The 26,648-nt window shown below is 52.0% G+C and overlaps 11 protein-coding genes across 11 annotated transcripts; 4 read left to right on the top strand and 7 right to left on the bottom strand.

Annotated features, from left to right (window-relative positions):
• Positions 1–366: 366 nt before the first annotated feature.
• BDZ99DRAFT_458216 (Xpo1-domain-containing protein) lies at positions 367–4,367 on the bottom strand. Its single transcript, XM_033718866.1, has 5 exons — positions 4,302–4,367; positions 4,037–4,244; positions 2,365–3,952; positions 1,296–2,312; positions 367–1,238 (listed from the first exon to the last, which is right to left on the bottom strand). Exons 2-5 carry the CDS (start codon positions 4,046–4,048, stop codon positions 694–696), a joined length of 3,162 nt encoding a protein of 1,053 aa, XP_033583303.1. The 5' UTR covers positions 4,049–4,244; positions 4,302–4,367; the 3' UTR covers positions 367–693.
• A 469-nt stretch (positions 4,368–4,836) lies between these two features.
• BDZ99DRAFT_484978 (esterase D) lies at positions 4,837–5,863 on the bottom strand (the record flags this gene model as incomplete). The annotated part of the gene is made up of 4 exons (XM_033722679.1): positions 4,837–5,025; positions 5,088–5,279; positions 5,333–5,553; positions 5,602–5,863. The coding sequence occupies 4 exons, from the start codon at positions 5,861–5,863 to the stop codon at positions 4,837–4,839; spliced, it is 864 nt and encodes a 287-aa protein (XP_033583302.1).
• A 27-nt stretch (positions 5,864–5,890) lies between these two features.
• BDZ99DRAFT_458213 (RNA polymerase Rpb6) lies at positions 5,891–7,019 on the bottom strand. Its single transcript, XM_033718865.1, has 3 exons — positions 6,508–7,019; positions 6,315–6,434; positions 5,891–6,261 (listed from the first exon to the last, which is right to left on the bottom strand). The coding sequence occupies exons 1-3, from the start codon at positions 6,855–6,857 to the stop codon at positions 6,228–6,230; spliced, it is 504 nt and encodes a 167-aa protein (XP_033583301.1). The 5' UTR covers positions 6,858–7,019; the 3' UTR covers positions 5,891–6,227.
• Positions 7,020–8,113: 1,094 nt separating this feature from the next.
• On the bottom strand, positions 8,114–10,061 carry BDZ99DRAFT_514930 (uncharacterized protein; the record flags this gene model as incomplete). The annotated part of the gene is made up of 3 exons (XM_033724924.1): positions 8,114–8,662; positions 8,776–9,608; positions 9,833–10,061. 3 exons carry the CDS (start codon positions 10,059–10,061, stop codon positions 8,114–8,116), a joined length of 1,611 nt encoding a protein of 536 aa, XP_033583300.1.
• Positions 10,062–10,252: 191 nt separating this feature from the next.
• On the top strand, positions 10,253–10,819 carry BDZ99DRAFT_494175 (uncharacterized protein; the record flags this gene model as incomplete). Its single annotated transcript, XM_033723294.1, has 1 exon — positions 10,253–10,819. One exon carries the CDS (start codon positions 10,253–10,255, stop codon positions 10,817–10,819), a length of 567 nt encoding a protein of 188 aa, XP_033583299.1.
• Positions 10,820–11,179: 360 nt separating this feature from the next.
• Positions 11,180–12,115, bottom strand: BDZ99DRAFT_376295 (uncharacterized protein; the record flags this gene model as incomplete). The annotated part of the gene is made up of 3 exons (XM_033715019.1): positions 11,180–11,508; positions 11,557–11,809; positions 11,858–12,115. The coding sequence occupies 3 exons, from the start codon at positions 12,113–12,115 to the stop codon at positions 11,180–11,182; spliced, it is 840 nt and encodes a 279-aa protein (XP_033583298.1).
• Positions 12,116–14,334: 2,219 nt separating this feature from the next.
• On the bottom strand, positions 14,335–16,406 carry BDZ99DRAFT_458209 (MFS general substrate transporter). The gene is made up of 8 exons (XM_033718864.1): positions 16,355–16,406; positions 16,219–16,304; positions 15,480–16,161; positions 15,274–15,430; positions 15,170–15,217; positions 15,053–15,120; positions 14,699–15,003; positions 14,335–14,641 (listed from the first exon to the last, which is right to left on the bottom strand). The coding sequence occupies exons 1-8, from the start codon at positions 16,375–16,377 to the stop codon at positions 14,544–14,546; spliced, it is 1,467 nt and encodes a 488-aa protein (XP_033583297.1). The 5' UTR covers positions 16,378–16,406; the 3' UTR covers positions 14,335–14,543.
• A 1,254-nt stretch (positions 16,407–17,660) lies between these two features.
• BDZ99DRAFT_542698 (15-hydroxyprostaglandin dehydrogenase) lies at positions 17,661–19,078 on the top strand (the record flags this gene model as incomplete). Its single annotated transcript, XM_033726766.1, has 6 exons — positions 17,661–17,990; positions 18,054–18,319; positions 18,370–18,416; positions 18,466–18,605; positions 18,657–18,698; positions 18,761–19,078. The coding sequence occupies exons 1-6, from the start codon at positions 17,949–17,951 to the stop codon at positions 19,076–19,078; spliced, it is 855 nt and encodes a 284-aa protein (XP_033583296.1). The 5' UTR covers positions 17,661–17,948.
• A 732-nt stretch (positions 19,079–19,810) lies between these two features.
• BDZ99DRAFT_484974 (uncharacterized protein) lies at positions 19,811–20,698 on the top strand (the record flags this gene model as incomplete). The annotated part of the gene is made up of 4 exons (XM_033722678.1): positions 19,811–19,851; positions 20,006–20,168; positions 20,228–20,505; positions 20,542–20,698. 4 exons carry the CDS (start codon positions 19,811–19,813, stop codon positions 20,696–20,698), a joined length of 639 nt encoding a protein of 212 aa, XP_033583295.1.
• Positions 20,699–21,522: 824 nt separating this feature from the next.
• BDZ99DRAFT_133637 (uncharacterized protein) lies at positions 21,523–22,440 on the bottom strand. The gene has a single exon (XM_033712631.1). The coding sequence runs from the start codon at positions 22,205–22,207 to the stop codon at positions 21,563–21,565; it is 645 nt and encodes a 214-aa protein (XP_033583294.1). The 5' UTR covers positions 22,208–22,440; the 3' UTR covers positions 21,523–21,562.
• A 2,285-nt stretch (positions 22,441–24,725) lies between these two features.
• Positions 24,726–26,545, top strand: BDZ99DRAFT_566171 (uncharacterized protein; the record flags this gene model as incomplete). Its single annotated transcript, XM_033727555.1, has 6 exons — positions 24,726–24,795; positions 24,866–25,023; positions 25,073–25,186; positions 25,236–25,609; positions 25,664–25,711; positions 25,777–26,545. The coding sequence occupies 6 exons, from the start codon at positions 24,726–24,728 to the stop codon at positions 26,294–26,296; spliced, it is 1,284 nt and encodes a 427-aa protein (XP_033583293.1). The 3' UTR covers positions 26,297–26,545.
• Between the last annotated feature and the right edge of the window lie 103 nt (positions 26,546–26,648).

Here is a 26,648-nt window from a genome sequence, read left to right as displayed (position 1 = left end):
CCTACCATGGATGTTTTTATCTTGCAGCGCATGTAGGTTCCGCTATACCCTCATTTCTCAGCGGGGAATGCTGCCGTCTGTCTGGATTAGAGGGGGTAGTACTCATTCATCATACAACGACCGAGAAAGCGCCGTCTCCCCCGAATACGCGACACCACCATGATCCTTTTTGATTGAGGTTTTGACTGGAAGCCGCCAATCCGCCGCCAGGAGAGCCATGGACCGTGTTGGTAGGGCTTTTGATCAGTCCACTCCATGGCATTGCGACGGCCGATCTGTTTGACGCGTCCTCCCCATGCCCAGATTGTCCTTCTTTTTCTTTCACAAAGGAAGAGAATCTGGATCTCGATCCTGGATCTTGGAAAACACCGTTCGACGTTATTTTATACTCTTAGTTAATACGTTGACGCTGAATCGGCCAATTTTGCACGTGATATATCACGTGAGCCTAGGATATCCGCACACATATCAGATATTCTAGCAGAAGGCCAGAGGTTCTTCGCTACCTTAGCTATGCACTCTTGATCACTCACCAGTAGTCCCTGTCACAGGCTCAAGATACATTCACCAAAATGCTACCCAGCAACTCATCCATCGGTATCATGAATCATATCCATGCATCCATGCCGTCCAAGAACATCCGCACCTTGATAACCAAAGCAGAAGCCAACTTTCCAGTCGCAGAAAACCACGCTATGCACCCCTTCCAACAAACCCCACAAAAAAGTTCTGCCACCCCTTCATCGGATCGGCCTTCTGCCCCTTGGCAGCCGGAGTGCCCGTATTGAGTGCGCCAGCTAATTGCGTCACGTAGACTTCTGCCTCCTGCGCTGGGACGCCCATGCCACCGAGTTCTTCGCGGAGACGCTCGAGATAGCCAACGCCGACTTTCTTGTAGATCTCGACTTGCAGCCCGGCGACCTCGAGCAGGACCTGGCGCGCCTGTGGGTCCTTGGCGCTGAAGCCTGAGCTCGCGGGGATGCTCCATGCGAGGGGCGAGAAGCGGGAGACGGCAAAGGTGTCAAAGCCTGGGAGCGGCGATGCGGTTGAGATGGGAGAGGTAGGGTCGGCAGTTGTGGCAGCGGGGTTGCCCGCTTCGGCGATCTTGTCCGGCCCGCCCCAAACGGCTGTCATACGAATGAGGACGGAGATAGAGAGGCGGCCATTAGGGTAGTCGCTTGTGTCGCGCGCGAAGTGCTCGAGGGTTCCGATGATGGTGTCGAAGGTTGCTTGGTTGGCTAGATGTCATAGTTAGAAGGACCATAAGGGCGAATGGGAATCTTGAGGCTGCTTACTGTTGCTGACTAGGACGGATCCGAGGTCCTGGTTCAGCAGGATGAGAAGGAAGTTGAGGTATTCGCGACGCAGCTCTCCAAGCTGAATTACGTCATCAGTGCCTGCTGTCGGCTCGGCCAGGCTTGCGAAGATGCGTTGAAGGAGTGGTGTAAGTAGAGTATCTAGAATTCCGAATATCTCGGACTTGAAGGTGAAAGTAACTTGGCCAAGGACCCGCAGGAAAGATGACATTTCGTCTTTGGTAGAGCTGAGGGACAACAGCCCGTCGATCCAACGAGGTAGCTGCTGCAGCAGGCGAGAGCCCAAAACGGCAATCATACGAGAGAAGGCAGATCGGGCTGCAGTCCTGATATTCATTGAAGAGTTCAGAGATTCCAATGCCACCAGAATAGCTTCTGATGCCTTGACAAACTCGTCAGAGAACTCTACTGGCGGAAGGGCCCCTGGGGAAGCGGATACCCATTCTGAGAATCCTTTCGACAGAGTACCTAGAGCCATGATAATATGATGAATTTGAAGCACAGCTCTTTCGTCGCCATTCTTGGCTGGCCCTAAAGTCTGTTCCATGTCTGCGAATAAAGGTCCCATGACCGATCGGGCATAGAGGATTTTATTCTCCGCGGGTACAGAAGCGGTGGACGCAATAACCCCGATAGCTTCGAAAAGGTAGAGCTGGGCTGTGAATACCGCGTCAGCAGACTGATCATCCTCATCCGATGACATATCGTCATCACCCGAATCATCTGGGAGCTCAGCTTTGATGGTAAGTAGGTCGCCAATGGCTTGAATGATGGTCTGAGAGACGCCGCCGACTTGTGATCGAAGAGGTCGCACAAATCGGAGGAAGAGGTACCAGGATCGCGTCCGAACCTTGATGTGGTCGTGGTGGGTTAGGCGGACAAAGTTCTCTAGAGCTCGCGGGACTGAGGCCGAGTTTTGCTCGAAGAACTGGTAATAGCGGACGCAAATTTCCATGTACTGAAGCTGGATTGAGGGATGTGGATATGTAGCGATTTCTAGAACTCGTCAGGTCACGCTCAAATGTCTGGGAAAGCGGAGGATACACACCAGACTCGACCATGCTGGACATCATTTCTATCAGTCTATTAGATGCAACACTAGAGGGCTCTCGCTTTTGATAGAGGCCCTGGTTTTTTACGGCTAGTTCACCGAAAAGGAACATTTCGTGCAATGCAAGATCCAGGTCTCGCCAGTTCAGCGAGGGATCGTTGGAGCCGAGTTTACTGAAAGTGTTTCCCACCACACGGCTTAAGGTATCAATATACAAAGGCTCTTCTGTTGCGGCAACCGTCTGCTGGAGGACATGGAGTCGTTTGCGGAGCTCCTGAAATTCTGCTTCGTCAGTCTGCTCATCTTCCTCTCCCCAGGAGGCAGTCTCGTCGTATTTCATTTTGGATATAATGGCATCCAGAATTGGGCCTATCAAGGCATAATAATGAGGGGGTAGCTCTCCTTTAGCCCTCTTCAGCTTCCGGAAAAAAGTAAGAAGGTCAGTCAAGGACGGGATGACTGTCGAACAGATTTCGTCGTATTCGTCAGAGAAGAACCGAAGCAGATGGGGAATAAAGAGTTGACACAGCTCATCTGCGATCTGTCTTGATCGGTCGTCTACAGAGTCGTTGTCCAGCACTTTCACAATGTCGAAGACCGTCATGTTGACAAGCTTTGCCACTGTCTCTGCAAGGTCAGTGTCGTAATCCGAGGTAGATCTAAGTTCGGACAGAGCTGGACTACTGATTAATTGCCCAACCACATTCCCGAGATTCAGGAATAGTATCAACTCGATCTTGTCGGCAGGTTTCATTTTCTTGCCCACAATCTCCGTGAAAGTATCGATTGCTGCGTCTCGGACCTTTCCCTCCGGACTCTCAGGAGAAGAAATGCCCTGTTGTCCAGCCATTTCGAGGAAGTTGGTGATCATGGCCTCGTTGACGATGAGAGAAATTTCAGTCCAGCTGACCCATCGGCTGACGGTTCTTAGGCACATCTCCACCATCATCAGGTCAATTTGCCTCCACTTGGCGAGAATCTCTTGCCACGAGACGGCGATTTTCTGGGCATCCCTTGCCCGGACCAGATCCTTGAGGTCAGTGTTGCGTCTCTGCTCTTCCGAGGATCTCGAGACGAGAACATCTGCAATCTCATCATTCACTTGACTGAGCATCCGCAAATATAATATAGTTCCGGCAACATTGACACTGCCAATAGCCGTGGTGTCCCCAGCGAGTGCCCGGAAATCGTCGAAGAAAGTCTGCCAGCTAGACGGATATAATGAAGCGAAGAGGTATGTCATGGTCTGCGTGAGCTTGTTCTGGATATGTGCCGTGTCGACGGTGTCCTGTCGAGAGCCGGGGGTGTACATCTGCCGTATATAGCCCATGAGATTTTCCTTGATGTAGCCCAGACTCTCGGCATCCAGCCGGTGCTCCTGGACAGCATTGTTGACCACCTCCAGAGAGAAGTGACGCACCACTTCAAGAGGACGAGGGTCGCGGGTGAACAGGACCAGGCAGACCTGCCAGGCGGTGGGGTCGGCCCGCAGCTGATTGAGGAATTCGAGGGCTTGGGCGCGGAGGCTCTGGATGTTTGGGTCGGGAGAGGGGTTCCAGGCGATCTCGATGGCATTTTCGACCTGCTGTAAGAGCAACCAAGTCAGCGGGCTGGCGTTACAGGTGAGGGGGATTCAGAAGGGTAACACGAGAGGCGTCTGAGAGCATACCTGAGCGTCCATGGTACACGACCACGACGAGGACGAAGTTTGCGGAGAGGTCGCTTAGAGAGCTGCGTTACGGTCCTCACGAAAGACACGCACACGGAAGGCGAGCTAGTTGTGGTTGAGGCTGGGGTATTTTATTTGCTACCGGGTCATTGGACGGAGGTCCAGCATCGTAATTCTGGCGGAGCAAGTCGAGCAGGCGGCAATTCACCTGCACGAGGCGCGGTTAGTCAGATGTGCGTACGGCTCACGTGTCGGTTTCACTTACACACACCGTTTTCGTGGGCTAGGTTTGGAAACAGTGCAGTCTTTGTTGTCGAGTTGACGGTCAGGGTGAGGTTCGGCTTGGTGGGATGTCGAACCGGACCATCTCGCGTGTCTTAAAGGCTTCGCTGGCGGCTTTTGCCCGACTTCGTCACACCATGATGCCTTGTGATAGGTATTCCTCTCCTGTCGTGACGCCTAGCGGTAGACAGTTTGGATTCCTGCCTGTTGAGAGGCCAAGGCGAAAGAATATGTTCTGCTACGAAGTATCGAGAGCATGTGCCGATCAACTCTCTCTTAAGCCACCACCCATGTATGACTCCGCGCAGAATCAGAACTTTACAGTAGAAAAGCAGCATCCCTTTCAATACACGTTGTACCAATGCTGAGGCTGCGAAATAGCGTACCACTTGAAAGCCTTGATTCCATTATCCTATATACACATCCTTCCCCTTTCCCAATCTATAACTTTTCCTTGCCAGTGGAACCGCTTCTGCACCTGTCAGTCGCCACAACACAGCTGCCGGGCGACCAACTTACTAGGCAAACAAATACTTCGCAGCATGCGCAACATGATCGTCTGCAAACGAGGCCATGAAAAAGTAGCTGTGGTCGTAATCCGGCTGCATCCGCAGCGTGATTCCACTATCATTACCCGCCTCTTTCGCCGCCTCGATGAAGTTCTCCGGCAGCAGTTGCTTTTGCTTGTAGAAGTTGTCGCCAGTGCCCTAAAGGCCGTTAGCTGCCAGTCTGGAATCCGAGATCTGGAGAAAGTTTGTTGAGGACGCACCACGTCGATGAGCAGATTCAGGGGCCCCTTCCACTTCTTCACCAGCTCCGTCGCATCGTGCTCCGCCCACTTCGCCTGCTGGTCCTCGCCGAAGTATCCTTTGAACGCTTTCTGGCCCCATGGACAGTTGATTGGGTTGGCGATGGGAGCGAATGCCGATACAGACTTGTACATGCCTGGGTTCTTCAGGAACTAGATGGGCTGCTGTCAGCCACTGGGTTCTGTTCGCATCCAGGAACACTGACCAACGTCAAAGCGCCGTGCCCGCCCATACTGTGTCCTGTGATGCTGACTCTGCTGGAGTCCAACTGGTCGAAGGAGGAGAATAGCGCCTTTGGGAGCTCCTCAGTGATGTAGCTGTACATCTTGTAGCCTTTGCTCCAGGGGTCTTTAGTTGCGTCCACGTAGAAGCCGGCGCCGGTTCCGAAGTCCCATCCCTCGTCTTCGCCTTCGATCCTCAACCCTCCTACAACGGCGTTAGCTTGTTTCATTGAAGTGCATCAGGTAGGCGTACTTGGGCTAGTATCTGGGTAGACAACCGCAACACCCTTCTCGCTCGCTCCGTGCTGGAAGAACCCTTTTTCTGCGCAGTTGTCTCCAGTGCAGGTTAGACCAGATAAATAGAACAGTACTGGAACTTTTGCGCCAGACTTCGCCGCTTGAGGAGGCAAGTAGAGGTTGAGAGCCATGTCGCAGTTCGTGCTGGTGGCCTTGTGTGTCAGTTTTAGCAGCTTGCCGCCGAACGAGGCGATGGTAGCTGTAGTTGTGAACGGCATATTGAACGTGGGGATAGTAGGAGAGTTGTGAGAGGTTGTGTTGAGTTCAATTGAGCAGTTAAGAGAAACTCGAGGTTGTGACGGAGCTGTTGTGTCGACTGACGTCTCCATATGCGGGGCATCTTTTGCCTACCCCACTTCCTACTATGTTCACTAAAAGGAGCAACAATTCCCGACGTCGAGTCTGCAAGGGGAAATCTTTCGCTCTGACATAGACGAGTGAGTATTCGCTAAGTTTGATATCAGTTGTACAGAATGCACCAGTCAGAAATCTGGTACTCCGCTTCAAAACGCCTCCAGGGTCGTCGCCTGATCCTATTTTGTCAACCCCCAAAACTCCTTAGATGCAACTAATTTCGACGTATCATAGCAGCTCCTCGCATGTCCAGTCCTCATACCTAAATCACATGTTAGAGGTAGTCTAAACGACACAACATGTTATTCCACTTACCAGCCATCCGGGAGATACCTCCGCACCACCAAGGGGATCTTCTTCTCGCGAAGCTCTTTGATAGCAATTTGAAGCGGATCCGTCATTCCTTCCACATCGATAAGAACCGGCGCGTTTCCGCTATATCTCCATATCAGCGACAGGCCCAAAAAGCAGCCTCCCAAGCTTCGTTTCTCAAAATTGAGGGGCGTACCTGATCTGCAACGCGCGCGTCCCCAGCACTCGAGCGCGCTCGTATTTGGTCATGTATGGTGTAGTCGTGCGCTTCTCGTTCGGCACCCGCTTCTCCCTCAGATTCTTGACCGTGTTCTTCTGCTCCTTTGCTGCTACGACGGCAGCCGGGTCGCCGATCGCCACGATGTTCTTCTCGTTGTGCTCTATTCCACCAGGGTCCTCACCGCCGCCTACGTCCTCCTTCTCCCCGTCCTCTTCTTCGTATATATCAGGTTCGATGTTGTCGTCTTCATAGACATCGAGAGCTTCCCTATGCGGAAATATACGTGTCAGTACGTAGTGGAGAGTGAAAGACGCCCATGCGCGCATTGAATTTGGGTCTCTGGACTATCCAGGTGCACTCAAGGTGGAGGCTTCGACGTACTCGTAGTCACCAACGTCTCCTCCGCCGTCATCACCGCCGTAGTCGGACATGTCAAGTGATTGGGAATTGGCTCTAGCAGGAGAGCTGCTTGTGAAGGGATTTCTAGGAGTAGTGGAGTTGTTGGGTGGTTGTGGGGTGGCCGAGCGCAACGAAAGAATCCCGCAACCGCTTCTCGAGACCTTGAAAAAGAACGCGCCAAGGTATCGGCAAATGGTTTCTCCGGGCGCACGGACAAAGGACGTTCGGGATCACTCACCTCAGCATGGAAATCTCCGCCATCCCCATAGTCATTATACATCCTCGCACCTGCAGCCCCGCTTTCTATGTGGGAGCACATGGTGTTGGAAATCTACAATTAAACAGGACTACGTACATTGACTACAGGCACCTCACGACAACTCAGTGTGGAGGATTGTGTTTAGGAGATTATTGAACTCTAAGATCTACATATATCGCGCCTCATACATAGGCTACTTTAGGATACACGACTGCCTTGGTGATTGCCTTGGGGTGGCCAGGTCCCAGAATCTACCACGATGATCTTCCACCCATCCATGATTCTCTGCTATACTGCATGTTAAATCACAGAAATAAAGGATCATCCATCGAGCTGAAGGGTAATGAAGATGCTAGAATAAAGTCTCAAAAGTGTCCATCCTCCCGACTTCCATTTCTATCTATCTAAATACTTCGACTAGGAAATACTCCAAGTCAAGGCTCTAAGGAAACATGTTTGTTAGATACAAAAGTGTCGGATAGACGCTTTAAGCTCTTTGGCATAGCAATGCCATTCCAACCCAGACAATCCAATATCGACCGGCCGTAACTCCAGCGTGTACATACGATACGGAAAGACATTAACCGTAAAAAGGAAATCGACTGCACAGGGAAGGAGTCTTGCTCGACTCGTTGCTGGTCTGAGGATGGCTTCAAAGCTCTTTCATTGAAGGGTGGGTGAGAAGGGAAAACGCCGATTCGATGCGAATGCAGTATGCCAATGCGGGGGTATGTGCGTACGTCTGACAGATAAAGGAAGAAAGGCTGAATCCATCCAAAAGGGAGCTCGCAGAGCTAGACGAATTGAAAATGTCGGTGGTGAACTGGATTGAGTTGAGCTGAAGCTGGTGTCGGTCCAAAATCTCTCCATCTCGTCATCTTCCATCTTGATACTAAGCTGCCGAATACTTGATCTCTACCCCGATCACTTTCTAACCTTCTCCATCTTCGATTCCCATAGCACGACGCCTGGCCCACTACTCACACGGGAGCGCGTTCGCGAATCTTTGGTGCTGAAATTCGAGTTTTTCAAAGCGCAGATATTGCGGCTAGGCACTCTTTCGAGGTTTGCGCGGCAGCCTGAACAGATCCGAAGGGCGCACCATGTGCAGGTCCACCGTTCACTTGGCTCGTCTTTGTAGCAGAGCATGCATGCTACGGGGCAGGCTGTGTTCTTTCCAGGGTGGAAGTGGGCGTGGTTGTGGTAGCAGTCGGTGTGTGTAACGGTGAGATACGGGGCGTTGCAGGTAGCAGGCCGGTTTTCGTTCAGGGATAAAAGAATCGATGAGCGCTTCCTCCGTAGTTCCTGTATTTTCGGCGAGCGGGGCGAATAGAGCGGCTCATCCTCACTCGTCTCCTGGGACTGTGTCGTGGTGTTCATTACACTTGCGATGGGCGTTACGATGGGAGAGGGCGTAGGCGACGGTGTGATGGTATTCAGGTACGCTCGCGCGTTCTGGAGTCCGGAAGAAGCCTGGAAGTTGACTCGTCAGCGTGCTTGCCTGCATAGCTGAATCTCGGGGCGGCCAGCGAGAAGAACGAGAATAGATTGCAGGTACGAAATCTACGGTGCGGGGTTTCACGTACTTTGAAGATGTCGAAACCCGTGCTGCTTTTCCCCCGGTAGTGCTTGGATACGGGGGGCGGTCCGGCTTTCGGGCTTGGTGATCGATCCCGAAGGCCATATTTGGAGGGAGACTCTTCTGGTACAGGACTGGGCGATGGAAGCGATGGAACGAGAGAAGTCCTTGGTTCTGGGGTTGGAGGCCCGTTCGTGTCGATGGAGGTGCTGCCCGTTCTGCCTGTGGCTGTAGAAGTGCCAGCTCGAGACGTACCAGCTAGCGAGGTAACATTGGTCGGCGTCGTTGAGGAATAGTCGGTGGCATTCGACCGAGTTTGCGCGTGTGATGGAATTGTACTGGGTGACGTGGAGGCTGCAATGCTTCGCTGGTCGGCTGTGCTTTGCTGGTCGACTAGACTTCCTCGGTCGACCAACTTTTTGTGCTTCAAGCCCGTTCTGGAGAGAGTATCACCAAGTGTGGGATACTTCTTCACTCCAGGCACCTTGGGAGCGGGTACTGGACGTCGCTTGAAGACGCTGCCCTTGGGCGACGTCGCTTTCTCTTCCTTATCATTTGCAACCTTGGAGTCCTTGTTGCCCATCTGAGGCCGCAGGGATGACTTTCTAGGTGGAGGCGGTGGCAGATCGGGTAATCCTGGCAGCGGGCGGTCCGAGAGTTGCGGTGTATGTGCAGCAGTAGTAGATGACGCGTTGGTAAGCTGTGTGGATGGTAGGACGGCAGTGGCACCGTTGCTTATGGCGAGCTTGAGGTTGTTGGGCTTTCTGCCGCGACTGATAGATTTAGAGTGGATGATTGTGGGTTCCTGCTGCGTCGGCGGCTTCGTGCTTGCCTCGTCCACTGGCACGTGTCAGCAGGCGCTCTTGACCGAACAGTGATAAGACGTTGTCTTGAGCTGCTAGAAGTGCTCAGAACCCATGTTTCGGGCGAAGCTGAGCATCCGCCGCGCACAGCCTCAGCCTAGCTCTTGAATTCGATCTTTTTCAATCGTAAGAGCACGGACGGACCCACGCATACACAAGCGAACATAAGACAGACTTGAGACTACGAAATTGGCTATTCACCTCGGAGCTGGAAACGCATGAAATAAGGCAGCGGCTTGTCGTCTTTAGGGGGAGGCGGCGGAAGGTCTTTGATGGACGGCAGCGGTGGCAGGTCGCGCACGGGAGAGACTGCATACGGCGAAGACCCCCCGTTTTCCCAGGAGCTGCCGTAGTCGTTCAACAGAGTACTGATTATGTCGTGTCGGGAAGCGGGTGCCAGTCCACCACCCATGGTCATCACCGCGGTCATGATAGCAGGTGGCGCGTTGGAGATATGTAGTCGCAAGAGGTTGCCAGAAAGGTCACAACGAGGCAGACAGGAGGAACTTAAGGAAGGAACATATCACTCGGTGCACGCGGCCAGTGTGGTATTTCCATCAGACGGAAGAGGCGGGCGTGTGGGATAAAGTGGGATGCCCCTGGGGATAGGGCTGAGATGCGATGCACGGCTGCATGGAGCCAATGAGACGGCTGGTGTTTGACCTCTCCGACGGCCAAGCTCGTTGTCGCACACCCATGATGGCGGCCGTTGCTGTCGAGCATCCCTGCGAATCGCCAGGAACGTCCTACAAAGCCACGCACACCGCCCCGTTAGCTGTCAGACAAAGCCCGCCGCGCCCCAGCAATCTCCGCTCCGCCGTCGCTCCCGCACCCAGATCGTGGGCGCAACTGATCGATGTGCGGCGGCGTCGTGATGATGATGGGCAGCACGGCTGCAAACCAGGCGCCTCAGGAGGCATGGCGGACGTGGTGAGCGCTGAAAGGTTTCGGGAGAGCAGCCAAGCGGTGTTGCTGAACGTGCCAAGGTTTCGTCTGATGCAAGGGGGCCCATCTGAGGAAATCCTGCTCGTGATACACCTGCACGTGACTCCTGTCTGTTTCATCCCACCCGAATGGGTCACTAAGGAGGAAATGCGGCTATTCTTGCCGGGCTCGGTACCAGCGCCCTTGTCTTTTTCGATTGTCCCTGTATTCATGGATGGGTGGCTCGTAGTGTTGCGATATTAATTATATTTATTATTGACAGCTGCGCCCATAGGTGCAACCACCGGGAAAGTAATGTGGTATCATCCTAGCTCTAATAAATCAAAAAGAGAAAATCGAAAGTGTCCGTGGCATGGAATCGGCAGCTGGAGTGCCCGTTCATATCATCCACACGTTGAAGCTTTTCCCAACGCCGGCCAGGAGGCGCCCCCGTTTGGGCCTCCCGGACTCCAAATTCAATCCGTCCACTGTAACCCCTTTGCGCCGTCGCTGATGTATCCTGGATCAGGTGCTTAAAATCAAATGTACAGTGTAAAGCAGAGAGCGTGTCTGGTGACCGCTTTGCGGCGACCGTTTAGGCAAATGCGTCGTGGCATTCCTGTCTCATAGCAGATATGCGATAAGCATCATCCAAAGCGCGAACATTGGTGTCAGGCCGGCTCCGATGCCGCCTGCACCACCCTTTAGTGGTGCTGCGGTTTGGTTGACGAACGTTGGCCCGCATCCGACGTCGATCTGCTGAGCGGCGTCGCCATACGTTTGACTGATGGGCTGCGTCGTGTTGCCGGCAAACGATGAGAAGATGGCCATGGTGTCCTGGAGACATGTGCTGCATGTCGGTCGAGATGTGGCTGGGAGCGAGACGCCGAGAGGGAGATAGTACGGATAGGAGTCCACTACGGCAGTGGTGTTGGTGATGGCATTGGCGAAGCCTGGAAGTTATTAGTCAAGGCCATACGCAAGAACAGTAGTCGCCTTACAGTAATTGCCACGAGCATCCCTCAAGCACCCGGCCTGGTAGAGTGGTTGGTACGCGAGGAAACCGTTGTATGCCTGTAGCACTAGCGGGCTGTCCTGCGCGTAGTCTACCGCGCAATTGCTCTCGTTCTTGATGGCGCGCCCAAATTCATTCATCACCGCCGCACACTGGTGGAAGTCGACCTTGCATGTCGCGTCTAGGGTCTGCGTGATGCGGACAAAGGATTTGGAGGCATCGAAGAAGCCGCTTGAGGTCTGCAGTTGTCAGCGCTTGCGACATACGTTTCAGCTCACGAAGCATACCTGGAGGAGGAGCGAGAACGGATGGCAGTCGGTGAAGGTGGAGTTCGAGAGGAAGGTCTGGAAGAAGTTCTGGCAAGACGAGGTAAAGTTGTTGCTCAGCACGGCGTCAAATGGTTGCGGCATCGAGGTGAGGGTCGTGGTGGCTTCGGGGTCCGTCGTCAGGGAGCTCGCGGAGGAGGCAGACTTCTTCGTTGCGGTGGGTGATTGCGAGTCTGCGGTGGAGGTCGTGTGGACATGGTCCCGCGCGAGCAGATGCATGCGTGGAGGCGGCTCACTGCGGTCGAGAAAAAGAAGGCCGTCAAAGCTGGAGGGCAAGTCGACACTGGCGTCGAGCGCGGATCGATGTCGATCACCATGTGTGTCGCTCGCGATGACGGGTCCACAGAGCAGGGCCAACGTTACCAGCACGACCAGGAAGAGCAGCGCGCTGGGTCTGAAGGATTGCGTCGACACGGGCCGTCTGCAGCTGATATAGATACTCGGCTCGCTCCCGGGTGGAGCTCGTTGTTTCGAAGGCTGACTCTCCACGCATGGCCAGACCTGGTCATGGTGCGACACGGGTGTGTCTTGACCTGCAGCCCATGCGGCTCTCTCTTCCCGCCACTTCCTGGGAACACGAGATGCGAGCTGTTGTCTCTCCGGCCGAGGGCGGCGGGTGCTTGTGCACGACGACGAAGCGCGGTTCCGAGAGGGCTTCATTGCACCGACAGGCATCCACCGCTGCACCAGAACATGACCGTCTCCTGCTATCTCAGCGCGCCCTGCCTCGCAGGCTGCTGCCAGCGGCGGCCAGCGGTGCGGTGCAATGGTTGCTGGCGAGTGGTGTGGCCCAATTGGCAGATATGTGGTCGAGGCAGCCCCTTGCAGCGCCAGCGGCCCGGCGATGCTGTGGTGCGGGATGTTTGATGCCGATCGTGCTCGACGGCCAAGGACGGTGAAGCTGGAGAGACGACCTGAAGAACAGCAAAAAGAGAGTGACGAAAGTTGGATGCGGTGTTGAACAGAGATGATCTTTGACCGGGGGACGTCTTTTCTTTATTCGCACCCGCTGGCGCTGAGGGCATTTCTAGCACTATCGAGCGCGAGCACACGCCCCCAGAAGCAGAGCTTTGGGCCGACTTCAAGCCACCGGCTCGACCTGGCAAGCCTCCTCGCACCAGCAGTCTGTCTGGCTGCAAAGGCCCAGCCAGGGCGCCGCCATCACCAGTTGGGGCGTCGCGCCGGCTGCGATACAGCAGTGCGGCCGTCGATAGGCTTGCGAAGCAATACAAACCCCCTGCTCGCGACTCGCTCTGCGCCGGAAACGGGAGCTCTAGCAGCGCCTTCATTTCTGCGATTCCTGCACCGCTGCCAGAACCGTTAAAGTGCCCTGCATCTCTTCTCCGCAATCCTGAGCACGCGCGTCCAGCGGCCCGTTGCTGTCTTCAGCAGTCTGCATTCTGGACCGTCTGCCCCCCTTTGCAGCCCTGTTGCGCAATCGGTACGAGTCGCATCCCGCGCGTCAGCACTGCAGCACCGCATCTATCCCAAATCGATAGCAGCTGCCGCTCTTGCACGTTTTGCCCCTCCTTTCGATAATGCCCTTTTCCAGCGTGGCCTGATGGCGCAAATGAGACCAAGGAGCCCTATGGATTGTGCGATGGATGGTGTTCTGCGCAGGCGTTGCACAGTATCACCAGGTGAGACGGCGGGCGCTGTGAATCAGCAGGAACCACGGCACGGGAGGCCTGGAGCTGCCGGCGGGTTGGAATGCTGCGGTTGTGGCATCGGCCGTTGGAGTTCTGCTCGATGCCAAGCCAATACTCCCTGGAAAGCCGCCTGCTCAGCTTGGCCCACACTGTGCTCCACACTCCACACCTCGTCTGACGGCTGGCAGCTCTCTCACCACCTGACCCCTTTCCGGCGCGGCACCTCTCCGCTGGTTGGGGGTGATCGTGAACAACTCGACCAGCTTCACATCGCTCCCGTCCCTCATCTGCCTCGCTGCACCATTCAGCGCCGCCGCGACCCGGGACCACCGCGTCCAGCTGGCTTCGAGAAGTCGGCGTGTGCAGAGCGTCCTTGTGAATATCAGCTCGCTGGTCATTACGACTTGCAGAGCCGCCAGCACCTCCCCCACGACCTGCCACAATGGCTCGCGACCCTGTGGGACTTCCGGCTGAGCCAGCCTCTCGGGAAAATGCAGTCGTCCAGACGTTCATCGAGCATCAATCAAATGCATCAGCGCGTCCGCATCCCGCGTGCAGTTCCGTGGCTGGCTAGATTGGACCTCTCGACATCGATACGGTTGATAGGGCCATCCTGCGCCTCTCACCCATACCATCGTAGTCCTCCAGCTCCGCGGAAATCACTAAGTCCAATACCGAGTGAGTCTTGCCATCGATAGCATTAGTCTTCATCCTTATACTTAGCTGTTCACCGTCGTTTTACCAAATGTATTTTGTACACAATCTGATGGTAAGCATTATGGGACATATCAGCAGCTCAGACACTCGTCACGACATGATTTGAGATAAAAGTCTATGGCACAGTTCTAGTCTGTGGACCTATCCACAGCCGTCCGAGGTACCCCGGCATGTATCCAGATCATCCAAAGCAATGGACTTTCCATCTTGTCCGTGTTTCTGGAAATATATCGAGGCGCTTCAGACGGCGGCATATGGGCGTATCTACACCCTCCTAACGATCAATGGAATTTATTCTTCTCCGCATTCTCGTCGTTTTCAAGGAAGATCTCAATCTTGTTTGTCATCTTGTGCCCAATATCATTGCAACAAATGCAGGCTGCCGTGTTTGTTAGAACATATTACGCGCTTATGCCCAGAAATGGGTGAAACTCACCAATTATCCCGATGATACCAAAACTCAGCGAGCTCAGGGCCGTAGTCCGTAATCCTACTGCATAGCTCTGCTGGAACGCCGCTCCCGCTGCAACAGCAATCTCGGTGGTGATGCCCGGCACCTTCGCGATCGCGGCGGAGCCAAGAGGAATAGCGGCGAGGAGCGCGGAAGCAGACGCCGCAGGTAGGCCGGCAGCGATGGCTGCAGCAGGTACAAGCTTTGCTGCGTGCGAAGATTGCACATTGGTAAGAATGGTGGTGTAGACGCTGATAGCTACTGATCCGCCCGCAAAGCGTGCAACGCCGCTACAAGATGCTTTAGTGCTTAGTCCTGCAAGCTGGAGAGAGAACTTACGCTAGACCACCAGAGATACCCAACTCAACTTGATCGACACCGAATTGGATGAAAGCGATAGATAAGTACTAAGACATGATTAGCTTTGAAGAATACAAGCACCACAGCGATATTTACCTGCGCCCAGCCAAAACCCATCTCAGCTAGGAAGACGAACGCGATCATCTATTGTATCTTGTCAGTGATTTCAGTCTAAGGACAAGAATTCGGGTTCTGCTGACCATGCCCTTCCTGTCAGGTGTACCGAGCCCGAGAAGCGCACCGAAGACCACCATGGTGGTCACTGAAGCAGTGAGAGTCCATTTCCAATGCCCAATCTTGGTACCAAAACTAGTGAGCAGGACGGCACCGAAGGTCAATCCGAGATTCTGAGGAAGTCTAGACGAGGAGTCAGTAAAGCCTCGGTCCAATGGAGAGTCGTACTCACGTTAGAACGATCGCATATCGGAAACTAGTCGTTTCGTTCGTGAAGAATACGGCAATCATCGTGGGGTAGATCACGTTGATTGCATAGTAGAACATGGTAACGACAAACCCAGCCACAAAGGGAGCGGTGAGCTCACGTCCATGGCCACGTGTGAAGACATGAGTTGGCGTAAGAGGCTGTTTCAACGGTATGAACGTCTCGTACAGTGCGAACATAACCAGCAGCCCGAGTCCACTGACAAGAGTGCCGATGACCTTGGGATCGGATGATGGAAGTGTAGTTGTGTACACAATTCCAGTCAATGTCAAGGTCGTAGAGATGATGAAAAGAATCGCTCCTCCGTAATCGAGCTCGCGAAGCGCCTGGCGGAATGGAATACCTCGTGGATGAGCTGGTGGGAAGTAATAGAAAAAAAGGCCCACGAACGAGAAGCCAACTGCAATAGCTGGACCGTAGAATAGCCATCTCCAAGCGTCGCCGTGCTGTCCAGCAAATCTCCCAGCGACAGGGCCAACGATGACGGCGAAGTAAACTCCAATATCCGCAATAACAATAGCGGAATGTCTCCATTTGTTCGGTAGCAGCTCAGGGAGGGCAAATGCAGCGAGTTGTGCATTTCCACCACCAAATCCGATCAAGGCACAAGCGACTAAGACTGCTGTGTTGTTTTTCGCCGAGCCACCTTGCAGTCTGATCAGTAACAGGAAAACATCGAGGACGTTTCGGTTGCGCTACTTACCGACTATAAACCCAACGAACATTATCACATTTCCGCCAATGATGAACCAGCGCCGACCAAAGAGGTCCGAATTAGCGCCACAGACCCTAGACACCAGTCAGTATCCGCTAGAGTCCTACAGGCTTAGAATACCTACATAAAGGCAATTGTGACGGTCATCTGTATGGATTAGCCCAGTGCCGTGGTATCACAGACTTACAGAACTTATAGTATAGATTGAAATATAGAATGCAGCTGCAGATGGGTCGCCGAGTTGAGTAGCAACTCTGATCAAAGTCAGCAAAGCGCCGTTCAGAATTAAGCTTGAGATTACTTGCTGTGTCTGGATAGAGCTCAGGGAGGGAACAATCCAGAACGAAATGCCGTACGAGAAGGACAAAATCTACCGGTGTCAGCAAAAAGCCTGTGTCATAGCGCGTTTGCGCCTTGATGCGTCTTCCACTTACCAACACAACGCACCAAGTCTTGAATGTGACATTGTATTCGGTATCATCTTGCGGGAGATAGGTCTGCGCCGCATCCTCCTTGCCTTTGACGCTTCCAGACGGCCGCTCATCGGCAGAGTGGTGCTCGACATCGGCTTTTTCGTCGTTCATGATGTGAGAGTAGCTCTTCAACTTCCGGATAGCTTGTCAAACCCAAATCTGCCTTCAATCGCGCGTTCGCAAGGGGGCAAGCGCGCCATTATATGCCTTTGAGCCATTGCAAATTTTGGCAAGCCTCAAGCCTATCGTCGGCCGCAGTTTCGGGCGGTGTGACTCTGATCATCAGACGCGCTGTTATTTCTGCGCGGGTGAGAAGCGTAGAGAGGCTCGGGAGAAGTTATCCTGGGGAAAGGGTTCAAATGCGGAGAGATTAAGCTCAGGAAGCTATGACTGGTTCCGGGCCGAGCTGGGAGTCGGCTGCGGGAAGTCACTAAAGCTACCTGTTTTAACTGGGACTCGTCAAGGGAATATCATGGCACTTGATCTCAGAAGAAATGATTCAAATTTGAAGAAATATTGGAGGAATCGACAGGGTTTCCGAGCAGATTGGTATGCTCAACCATGAACGAAGTTTGGCTATGAGAAGGTAAGTTAGCTTCAATCAGGGCTATCGCATTGGAAGGTCTGTATTCTGCACATAAAATCGTTACAATACTCACCACCACTAGCACTCGTTCCCGAATCAGGTGCATTATCTTCCCTGTGACCCCGTATATTCAAGCGAAGACTAGCGCATGATGTGGAGGACAGCGGAGAGGATCGAAGCCTCACTCTCTCCAAAGTGATTAGAATTCAAAGCGCGAAGTCAGTTCATTGCTCGACAAATCTCCTGGTACCTTCATTGGATGAACATGTTAGCATTCCGTTCTCAGCCCATTCCATTTGTGCTACTAGTGGGGATCGTCAAGGCAGAGTCGGAAATCGTGACATCCGCATGAATCGCTTCTTGTTATTCGACCCGGATAACGTTCCCGGGGCTGGGGATTTGCGCCCATGTCTTGCAATCTAAAGTCATGGCATCCAACGCTGATGCTGAGGGGCAGACAAGGTATTCATATGCGGTATGATGCGCAGAATTGTCATGGGCCTTACTTGAAGAACATCTCAAGCCTAATCCTTCATACACGGGTGTAGATACCCAACAGGCCAGTGTTTCGTCCCTATCCTTTTGGTCCATCAATTAGTTGTCCTTCTCTTGCTCGCCTTTCAAATATTCAATCTTCAAGTCCAAAGAAAAATACTACAATGGGTACCTCGAGCAGAGTCGCGATCGTGACCGGAGCAAGCGTATGTAATCTGTCGATTGAAGCTGGCACTTCGACAAAAGAGTTGACTTTACATCCCGAATAGTCCGGCATGGGCCAAGGTCTTAGTCGTGATCTCGTGAGCAAAGGCTGGAAAGTTGCCATGGCAGATATCCAGCCAAACGCAGAACTGTCGAAAGAGCTTGGCGAGGGAGCCGATTTCTTCCAGACAGACGTAGCCGACTACAATAGTCAAGCAAAGACTTTTCAGGCCGTATTCGACAAGTATGGAAGGATCGATGCGCTGTGCGCGAATGCCGGCATTGTAGATAAAAGCTCAATCTACATATTCAACCACCGGGGGTCAGACAAGTATGGAATATAGCCTTTTCCAATGAATGTATAGGACTTACATATCGAAGGATCCCGCCGGCGCCGAGTACGCTATGTACCGATGTCGACTACAAAGGTAAGCTCTGACATCTATAATTGAAGCGTTTCGCTCACATGGATGTTAGGTGTTGTTTACGGAACACAGCTCGCTATCCACTTCATGAGGAAGAACAAAGTACCAGGTGGTAAGATCGTGACGACCGTGAGCGCTGCTGCACTATATCCTCATGAGACTTATCCCGAGTACGATGGCGCAAAGGCCGCTGTGAGTTTGTCATGGAGCTAATCTCAAGAATTATCGCTAATGGATGATTAGGTATTGAACTTTGTCCGGGCAACATCTCGAGTGCTCAAGATCGTAAGGAGCCCGTACTTTGGCCGTCCCTGACAGAATTCTGACCGAATCCTGACCTTGTCTAGAAAGAGAATATTACAACAAACGCTGTACTTCCCGGTATCGTCCACACGAACATCATTCCACAGGAAATGGTAGATGCGGTATCTCCTGAATGTATGACGCCAATCTCCTGCATAATATCCGCCTATCACTTGTTCCTTGATGAAGCTGCAAACGAGATCACCGGAAAAGCGGTTGAGTGCTCAGCAGACAAGCATTTCTTCCACGAAAAGCCCCCTTACGCAAACGGTGACATCACCAAGAGAACGGTAACGGTCTGGGATCCGTTGTTTAAGATGTACCATCATGAACTTTCTGAGTTGCCAGATGCCATTCCATAGTAGCTCACTATTTTAAATCATACTTGATATATGATACCAGGGGTGGTCTTCGAGTGCATGTGGAGTATTAATGTTAGATCATGCAAAGCAGTCGTAAGCAGGGATGGAAAGAAGTGAGAGATATTGTATATGATGACCCCATAATGTGTTGAAAGACCCTGCAAAAGATTACTTGATCCCGCAACTCTACAGCCCCTTGGAGCACCTACGATATCATTCACACGATGCACAGAGTACACCACTACTCTGGACGGCAGCAGCTGTTCAGTGTTCACTAGCAGGCAAGCCACATTCCCCTCATCCTGGGGCAGTTGCGCACGCAAGCCACCTCCGCAATGCGCTTCCGCAATCCCTAGTTCTCCGGGAAACAGTGTCCGGAGCCTAGCTCCGATCTGCAGGTTCTTCACGAGGCGTCGTGCTAGTTCTAAGGTGTCGTGACGGATTTAGTGTCCTGTGAATGGTGATTCTTAGTCGAAGAGGGGGGGCAAGGGGACGTTTGTCCGGATTATAGAAGGTGTCGTGACAGTTCTATTTGGGAAGACGGTAGCAGGGGAAAGGTCCTTGGGTAAGGTATAAAACGTTGGAAATGGTCTCCTGTAGCAATTGAAGCTAATATATCAGAGTAAGAGGAACTAAGGCTTCTTGTTAAATATATCTCGTGCCTCGCTATACTCTTGGTAGCTAGTTCGCTTCGAAAGACGTATTTCCACAACACATAAGTCTCATGGAAAGATGTTTTACCTCTTTGCGAACTGTAATTTTGTTCCTGATAAGTATGATAATGTTAGTTCTTTCCCTAAGTCTTTTCATTCAGATACTCTTGTTGACGCTTCGATATCACCCACTTCTATCGAATCTGCTCCTGCTTCTGCATCATATTAACTCTCCAAGAAACCACATTTTCAAGATAACGGAACGCTAACCGAGCATCGTATCACAGTGGCAAGCCGCCTATGATGAACTCGCCAAGTATGTCTGGTCCAGCGAACCTACCACGAAGACATACTACTTCGGAATCCCCCTCGACTACGCGCACGACTTTCACAAAACAACGAGTATGTTTGCCTTCGAGGTGTACGGAGCTCGAGAGGTACGTCTCCTCATGCTTTGCTCTATACTATGCCTACTACTTCCGCTGATACACCAAAGGATCTCTACGAAACGCACCTCAACTCCCCATCTATGCAAATGTTTCTCTCTTTAATCCCCGCCGCATCTACCACAGGCCTCGACCTCTCGCACTACGCTGCCCGCAGTGGCTTCCTCGACCTATTCGGGGACAGCCGCGAGTGCGGCATAATGCAAGACACGCGCATCGTGTGCACATCATCTTCCGCGCGATCATCTGTCTTGGCTGCTCTGACCACGCTCGCAGAGATAGTGGAGAAGACCGAGAAAGCTGCTGGAGCCGAGGCTGGTGTGTACACGTACTAGGTATACGAGTGTCTGGACGATGAGGTGAGTGCTAGAATCTTTGCGCGGTTCAAGGGGAGAGAGGAGATGGAAGCGTTCTTGCGGAAGAAAGAGGTGATTGGATTCTGGATGGCGGAGAAGGAGGGGATGAAAAGCATGGAGTGTAGGGGGTATTTGCCGAATGGTAAGGGTTGGCTGCATAGGTAGGCGGCATTCCGAAGGGAAGCTATGGCTTAGCCTTTTTATAACAATTTATAGAGTGCCGCTGCTTCACAAGCGCGTACTCTTTGCATCGATATGAAGTTTCCCAACCTTGTCGGAGGTCTTCAAGCAGTACATTTGAGAGAGCTACGGCCCGTCACAACGCAAAGCACGCCCTGCACGATCTCTACAGTTTGTGCGTGAATCGATGACGCTTCTTTGCAGTTGCACAACGCGTACAAAACATGGCTTGTGCCACGCTAAGCTTCTGGATAGTTGCTAAGAAATACAGTCCATCCAACTCTCGAGCTCGAAATTTGCCCATTGCAGTGGAGTTTTTTGACCTTCTTAGAAGTATTCAGGCGGTAGTAACTACACGGAAACGACTCAGAACCTATGTGTAAGGCGTTTTTAGAAGGCTTCTAAGATCAGAGGTACTTTTGCCCTTAGAAAGGAGTCAAGTATGTATCCCTAAACCGGACTATAGTCTAGCTAATCTGATGTTGATTGACAGAAAAGCTAGGCTTCGACTTGGAGTGGGTATGTACAGTAGTCCGGGGGTCGTATGAGGAAAGTGCCTTGTCATTCCGAAAGGGGGTCCAGTGACTTTGTGTCTTCAATGTTCGTCTCCATTCTAACTAGCTCCGTTCCGCATTCAATACCTCCGTTTGCATCTTGTAAGACCTCGTCTCCCGACCGTATTCTTCTGCTTTCTGACATCAAACCCATCTCCATTCGCAACATCTTCCTTTTTGCTTCTAAGACTTTCTCATTCGCAGCCTCAGGATGAAGACGAAAGACGACGTTGCGGCCGGTATTCGTCTCCCATTTCAGAGGCTGTTCAATACGGATGGTGTAATATCGAAATAGCTAATCCCATTCGTCGGACTCCCAAACATGGCTGAAAGGAAGCGTGGTCCCCAATCCTTCGGTCTTTAGCACGTGTGCCTTGACCACATCTTCAACGGTCGAGGCTATGATAGTGCCGATCTCTTGGTGTTCTATCCGTTCATGGCGCAACCGTAGTTTGTCATCGGTTCTTAGCCGCAACTCGATAACTTGTCCGGACAAAAAGCAAGAATAAAGATTCCTCATGAAGTACGGATTACCCCAGTCTGGAGATGCGAGCGTTCGTAAGAACATACGGTCGCTCACGAATTTACATACGGTAAAAGAGGCGGCGCCGAGTTGAAGGATTACATGCTCAATGCATGTGAGTGAGTAGGATGACAGAGTGCAGAAAAATTGAAGACTCTCGCTGGAGGTCAACTGAAGATTAAAGACGTTTTTGCCGTACAGGAAATCGAGCGCTTCAGAGAGGGCCTCATGGCAGGTTCGTAGAAAGTCGACTGGTAGCGTCCCCACAGCCTGGGGAGTTCCCCATCCTAGATCGTCGGTTACTCGGTACTTGATCTCGATTTGGCGTTGGCTGCAAAAAAGGTGCCGGTAGATTTCATCGCGTAATTCTCGAGGAAGTGCAAAAAAAGGCCCCTCTTGATGCGCGACTAGGACCATGCCGAGGCTTCCAATCCTCGCGAACAGTCAAGGGCAGTAAAGTCGTGCTTATGAGATCCGAGTGCTGAGGTGTTTCTAGATGTTGAGGAGCGAGCGTGGCACAACGAGCTGGCAGTTCAAGCAGTTCAGGCAGTGAAGTGAAGATATCGGCTGATCCCTGAACTGTTCCTAAATAAGAATGGAATCGAAACAATCGAATTGGCATAAGTCCAAGAGCGAACCAAGTTATAAATGATGAATTCAAAGTTCAAGAAGACAATTCAGAGACAGTAGTGAGCGTGTGAGTCGTCACACATGACGACTTCGCTCGTTGATACATATCACGTGATCCGGCCTTCAAAAGACAACCAGTGGATGGGAGACTACATGAATGATGATGTATTACTCAATATTACAGACTGCTTAACGTAGTCGGCAAGCTAGTGGGCCATGCAAGCTAGTGGGCCACCCAATTATTGGTGCGATTTAGACCTTTTAGCACCCTAGCAATCTTAACAATCACAGAATATTCCAGGTTGTGACTTAGGATAATGATATCCGTGGTTATTTTAATATCATCTGTTAATTTTTTAGATCTCTTGATAGCCCTGTTTAGCCGCAGTAAAATGTTGCCTAGTTTTGGCCCCTAAAATCAAGTAATACCTACAATATAATAGGATTACGCTGCTATACTGCTCCAAACATTCTCTTAGCTATTAAAATGAGCTAGATAGTATATGCAATCTTAAAGCTATACTTTATATCTTGTAGTTGTTGAGATTGCTGGGGTGCTAAAAGGTCTAAATCGCACCAAAAATTGGGTGGCCCACTAGCTTGCATGGCCCACTAGCTTGCCGACTACGTTACCTTCCAGAGATAGAGTATCCTCTTTGTGCTTTCGTGGGGAGCGCTGACGTTATGCGTTTACGTACGGCGAACAGTGAAGAGTTCTCAACCGCTCATCACAGCACGACGTTGACAACCCCTGCCGTCAAGTTCCGAGGCTCTCGCTCAATGCATTAGAGTCCTCGTAACTGTGATATAGCGCAACCTTGACATTAGAAGCTGATACCATGACTTGACCGACCAAACGGCTATTGACGCGGTTCTCTTCGGCAGATACCTACTGTACCCTGCAAACCTACTACACATCCAAATGGACTTTTGCTCCACACATAAGATGATCCACATTTACATGGTGCATGACACCTATGAGGATTGATTGCAGTCTTTCAAGGAAAGTCCGTGTCTAGAGAAGGGAACCGAGGCCCATATCCCCGCCAGACGTTCCTGAAATGGCCGACATGCAGGCTGTGATGGCCAATACAGTAGGTATCGGCAGTAACCGATTCGTGTCCAAGGATTCAAGTTGCGGGCTGTGTTCCTAATGGAGGGATTACGGATTCGTCGTGTTGGGGCCTGGTTTCCAGGAGTTGGGTGTGTGATGCACGAACATGGCTTGCAGCATCCATCCTCATTCACGTGGGCTTATCTATGTAAGACCTCCATGACGCCAACCAACTACTGTCGCTTTAGTTGAGGGCAGAGAACGAACGGAGGATGTGACGGTCTGCAGGAGCACCCGACCCGACGGAGTGGTACCGCGGCCCTTTTCTGAGCTTATTTTCTCCGATGGCTCTCGACCCCCACCCCTTCCCCCCTTACTCTACAACATCACCCAGTCACTGTGACTGGTGACTGCGCAGCCTCTTGGGCCGCCCGTGACAACAACCACCAACACCTGCATTCAGGACTAAGACAGCAACCGTCATGTTCATTGGGTCTCCCTCGCCGATGGCATGGCACCCCGCGCAGGTTTACCCGCAACTCGACGACGCGGGACGCGGTCAGACAGACTGTAGATCTCCCAGCGCCCGAAATGCTCATCACTCAGTTGGCCCGCCACTCTGCGACTCCAACCAGGATCTCCGTTACCAAGAGAGACCCACAGCTTCACGCCGCAGCCACTGCCTTTGCTTTGAGAACCATGTCGCGCGCCCGATGCTTCACTTCACCAGCGGGGCGGTTCGTAGCTCGCCTCTCGCCTCCAGGAACTCGCACTGTCCAGCTGCGGGAACGTTGAGCAGCGCGGTTTCTTGCCAGCTTCAGAGTGACGTGAAACATGTCACGTCGAATATCCCCGACCTCAGCCGTCCCTTGGGCTGTAGACATGCACGTTCCAACCTTTCTAAGCATACGCCAGGCCGTTCTTGAAGCCTTGCCGACAGTTCCGCAATGCGTAAACGGCCAAGGGACTGTCCGATCACCTCTTTTCTAGGCATAGACGGCGTCCTGGGGTATAAACTGGGCATTCAGGGTCATGCACTCGTTGCGGAAGCGTGCATAGCGGGAGGTAGCAGCCCAGCACACAGATATCATAAGCTTCACTTCATTATTAGAGCGTGACTATTCGTGACTTCAGTTCAAGAGCCACTTGCTTCATCCCTTACTCCAGCTCTAGTCAGTCTTTGTATCTTTTCCCCGCAGCTTCTCCAATCCTTCCAGCGGTCATCCCCACCACATATTGCCCACTGAAGCCATGGCTGATGCTCAAGAGATTCGTCACGACTCTGTGGGACACACAGTCATTGCACTCTGCATAGCGTTCGGTGCGTTGTTTGATATACACGCCTTCCGGGGACTCCCCTACAAGCTACTAATTCTGACCGCGAGTCGCAGGCGCTATTACCACGGTAATCATATTTCTACGACTGTTCACTCGGTTTTGGGTTATCAAAACCATAGGACCTGACGATGGTGAGTATTCGAACACTGACAACTTCAAACCGAAGGCGTCGACTAACGAGAATACCGCAGTCCTCATCACAATTGCATCAGTAAGAGTGACGAACGTGGAGAAGAAGACAAACCTAAGATACCGCGCAGGTACTATCATGGGCCTTTATAGCCGCGACCATCATGGCCGTAAATCATGGTCTCGGAAGTCACGTTGAAGCAGTGATGCTTCGCGGAACCCAGAACATGATTAGCTATGCTCAGGTGAGTTCTTCCCAGCCACCCAGTCTTCGAACGTAGCTCACATTTCTAGATCGTGTGGTTTTCTAGCATATTCTACAACGCGTGTTTGGGGTTCATCAAAACTTCAGTACTCGCTCTGTATATGCGACTCGGCGACCGCAACCTGCGACGCACGGCGATTGTAATGACAGGAGTCGTGGGATGCCAGGCCACTGCCAATGTCTTGACTTGCATCTTCCAGTGCAATCCCGTTTCTGCCGCGTGGGATATCACAATCACAGAGAAGAAATGTGTCAATATCAACGCCTTCTATCTAGCCAACGCGGCTCTCAACATTGCGACGGACTTGTTAACTTACACCCTTCCGGTCAAACTTGTCATCCGGCTTCAGGTCCCGCGCAACCAAAGGATAGCTTTAGGCGTCATGCTTTGCCTCGGCCTTTTGTAAGTCACAATAACCTGTCTAAAGATTCGTTGCGCGTGCTAACCGTCGTTAAGTGCATGCATATCCTCCATTGTCCGTATCACTTTCATTCCACAAATGCTGTACGTCTATGATTGACATCTTTCACATTTATAAAATCCTTGTGAACTAACAAATCGTCTCTCAGGGTCTCCCCCGATGCCACTTACGTAATATCTGGAGCAATGTATTGGAGCGTCATCGAAACTAACGTGGGCATTGCTGCTGCTTCAATACCTTCGTTCAAGGCTCTTGCGAAACGATATGCCCCCGTACTCCTCGGATCGTCTCACAACAACAACCAAAAATATGGGTCTACAGGTATAAAGTCCGGGTCTGGACCATTCCACAAAATCTCCAACTCGACACAAAACACATCGTCTGTAGGCGACAACTCTGTCAAATTGAGGCCACTAAGCCATCGCGACGCAGCCAAGGGCGACATCGCGGACAGCGTCACGGAACTTCCAGCGTACGCGAAAAACAGTATAGCAACCAAAATCGAGCAAGACCGAGCGAGCAACGACAGCGAGGAAATGCTAAATGTCCCGGATGGTCGTATCATTGCCAGAACCCATATCACGACCCATGTGGAAGGAAGCGACGAGGAAGAGAGCAGTTTCTATTCGCATGAAAACAATTCAAAGCCAGTTGGAAGAGGTTTCTAGGGTCGACCGTTTGGCGATGGACCAGCGCATTTCGATCGCTCTGGTGATACATGAACTGGGCTAGCCGCCGGACGCCTTGATGATGGATCGTCTACGGACGATAGGATGCAACGGAAGCTTTTTTTTGTTCCTACGGATATAAGTCGGAGTTGAAGGTTCCTAAATATGTCTACAAATGCGGCAAACAGCGCGCTAGATCGACGCTTTGAGCAAAAACCTCAACCAGAATGAATCATGATCACATCCCAGTAATAGGACCGGTTATGACTGCGCGCTCGTTATCTGTCAACTGTCAAATACAGAACAACTGCGTCATGAACAACGTTTTAATCGGTTATCCCCATGCAAGCTT

Source organism: Mytilinidion resinicola (genome assembly GCF_010093595.1).
Source record: "Mytilinidion resinicola strain CBS 304.34 unplaced genomic scaffold BDZ99scaffold_2, whole genome shotgun sequence".
NCBI lineage: Eukaryota > Fungi > Ascomycota > Dothideomycetes > Mytilinidiales > Mytilinidiaceae > Mytilinidion > Mytilinidion resinicola.
The sequence above is the reverse complement of the archived record's forward strand: the minus strand, read 5'-3'. Positions and strand labels throughout refer to the sequence as shown.

Coding starts and splice junctions, on each gene's coding strand:
- BDZ99DRAFT_458213 (XM_033718865.1), bottom strand. CDS start 6,857: ATGCGCGCATGGGCGTCTTTCACTCTCCACTACGTACTGACACGTATA. Junction 6,435..6,507: donor ACGCGCGCGTTGCAGATCAG/GTACGCCCCTCA, acceptor ATGGAGATATAG/CGGAAACGCGCCGGTTCTTA. Junction 6,262..6,314: donor AGGTATCTCCCGGATGGCTG/GTAAGTGGAATA, acceptor CATGTGATTTAG/GTATGAGGACTGGACATGCG.
- BDZ99DRAFT_458209 (XM_033718864.1), bottom strand. CDS start 16,377: ATGACCGTCACAATTGCCTTTAT. Junction 16,305..16,354: donor ACCGTCACAATTGCCTTTAT/GTAGGTATTCTA, acceptor ACTGGTGTCTAG/GGTCTGTGGCGCTAATTCGG. Junction 15,121..15,169: donor TGGGTTTTGGCTGGGCGCAG/GTAAATATCGCT, acceptor ATCATGTCTTAG/TACTTATCTATCGCTTTCAT.
- BDZ99DRAFT_458216 (XM_033718866.1), bottom strand. Junction 2,313..2,364: donor GTCCAGCATGGTCGAGTCTG/GTGTGTATCCTC, acceptor GACGAGTTCTAG/AAATCGCTACATATCCACAT. Junction 1,239..1,295: donor ATCCGTCCTAGTCAGCAACA/GTAAGCAGCCTC, acceptor TATGACATCTAG/CCAACCAAGCAACCTTCGAC.
- BDZ99DRAFT_133637 (XM_033712631.1), bottom strand. CDS start 22,207: ATGGTCCTAGTCGCGCATCAAGAGGGGCCTTTTTTTGCACTTCCTCGA.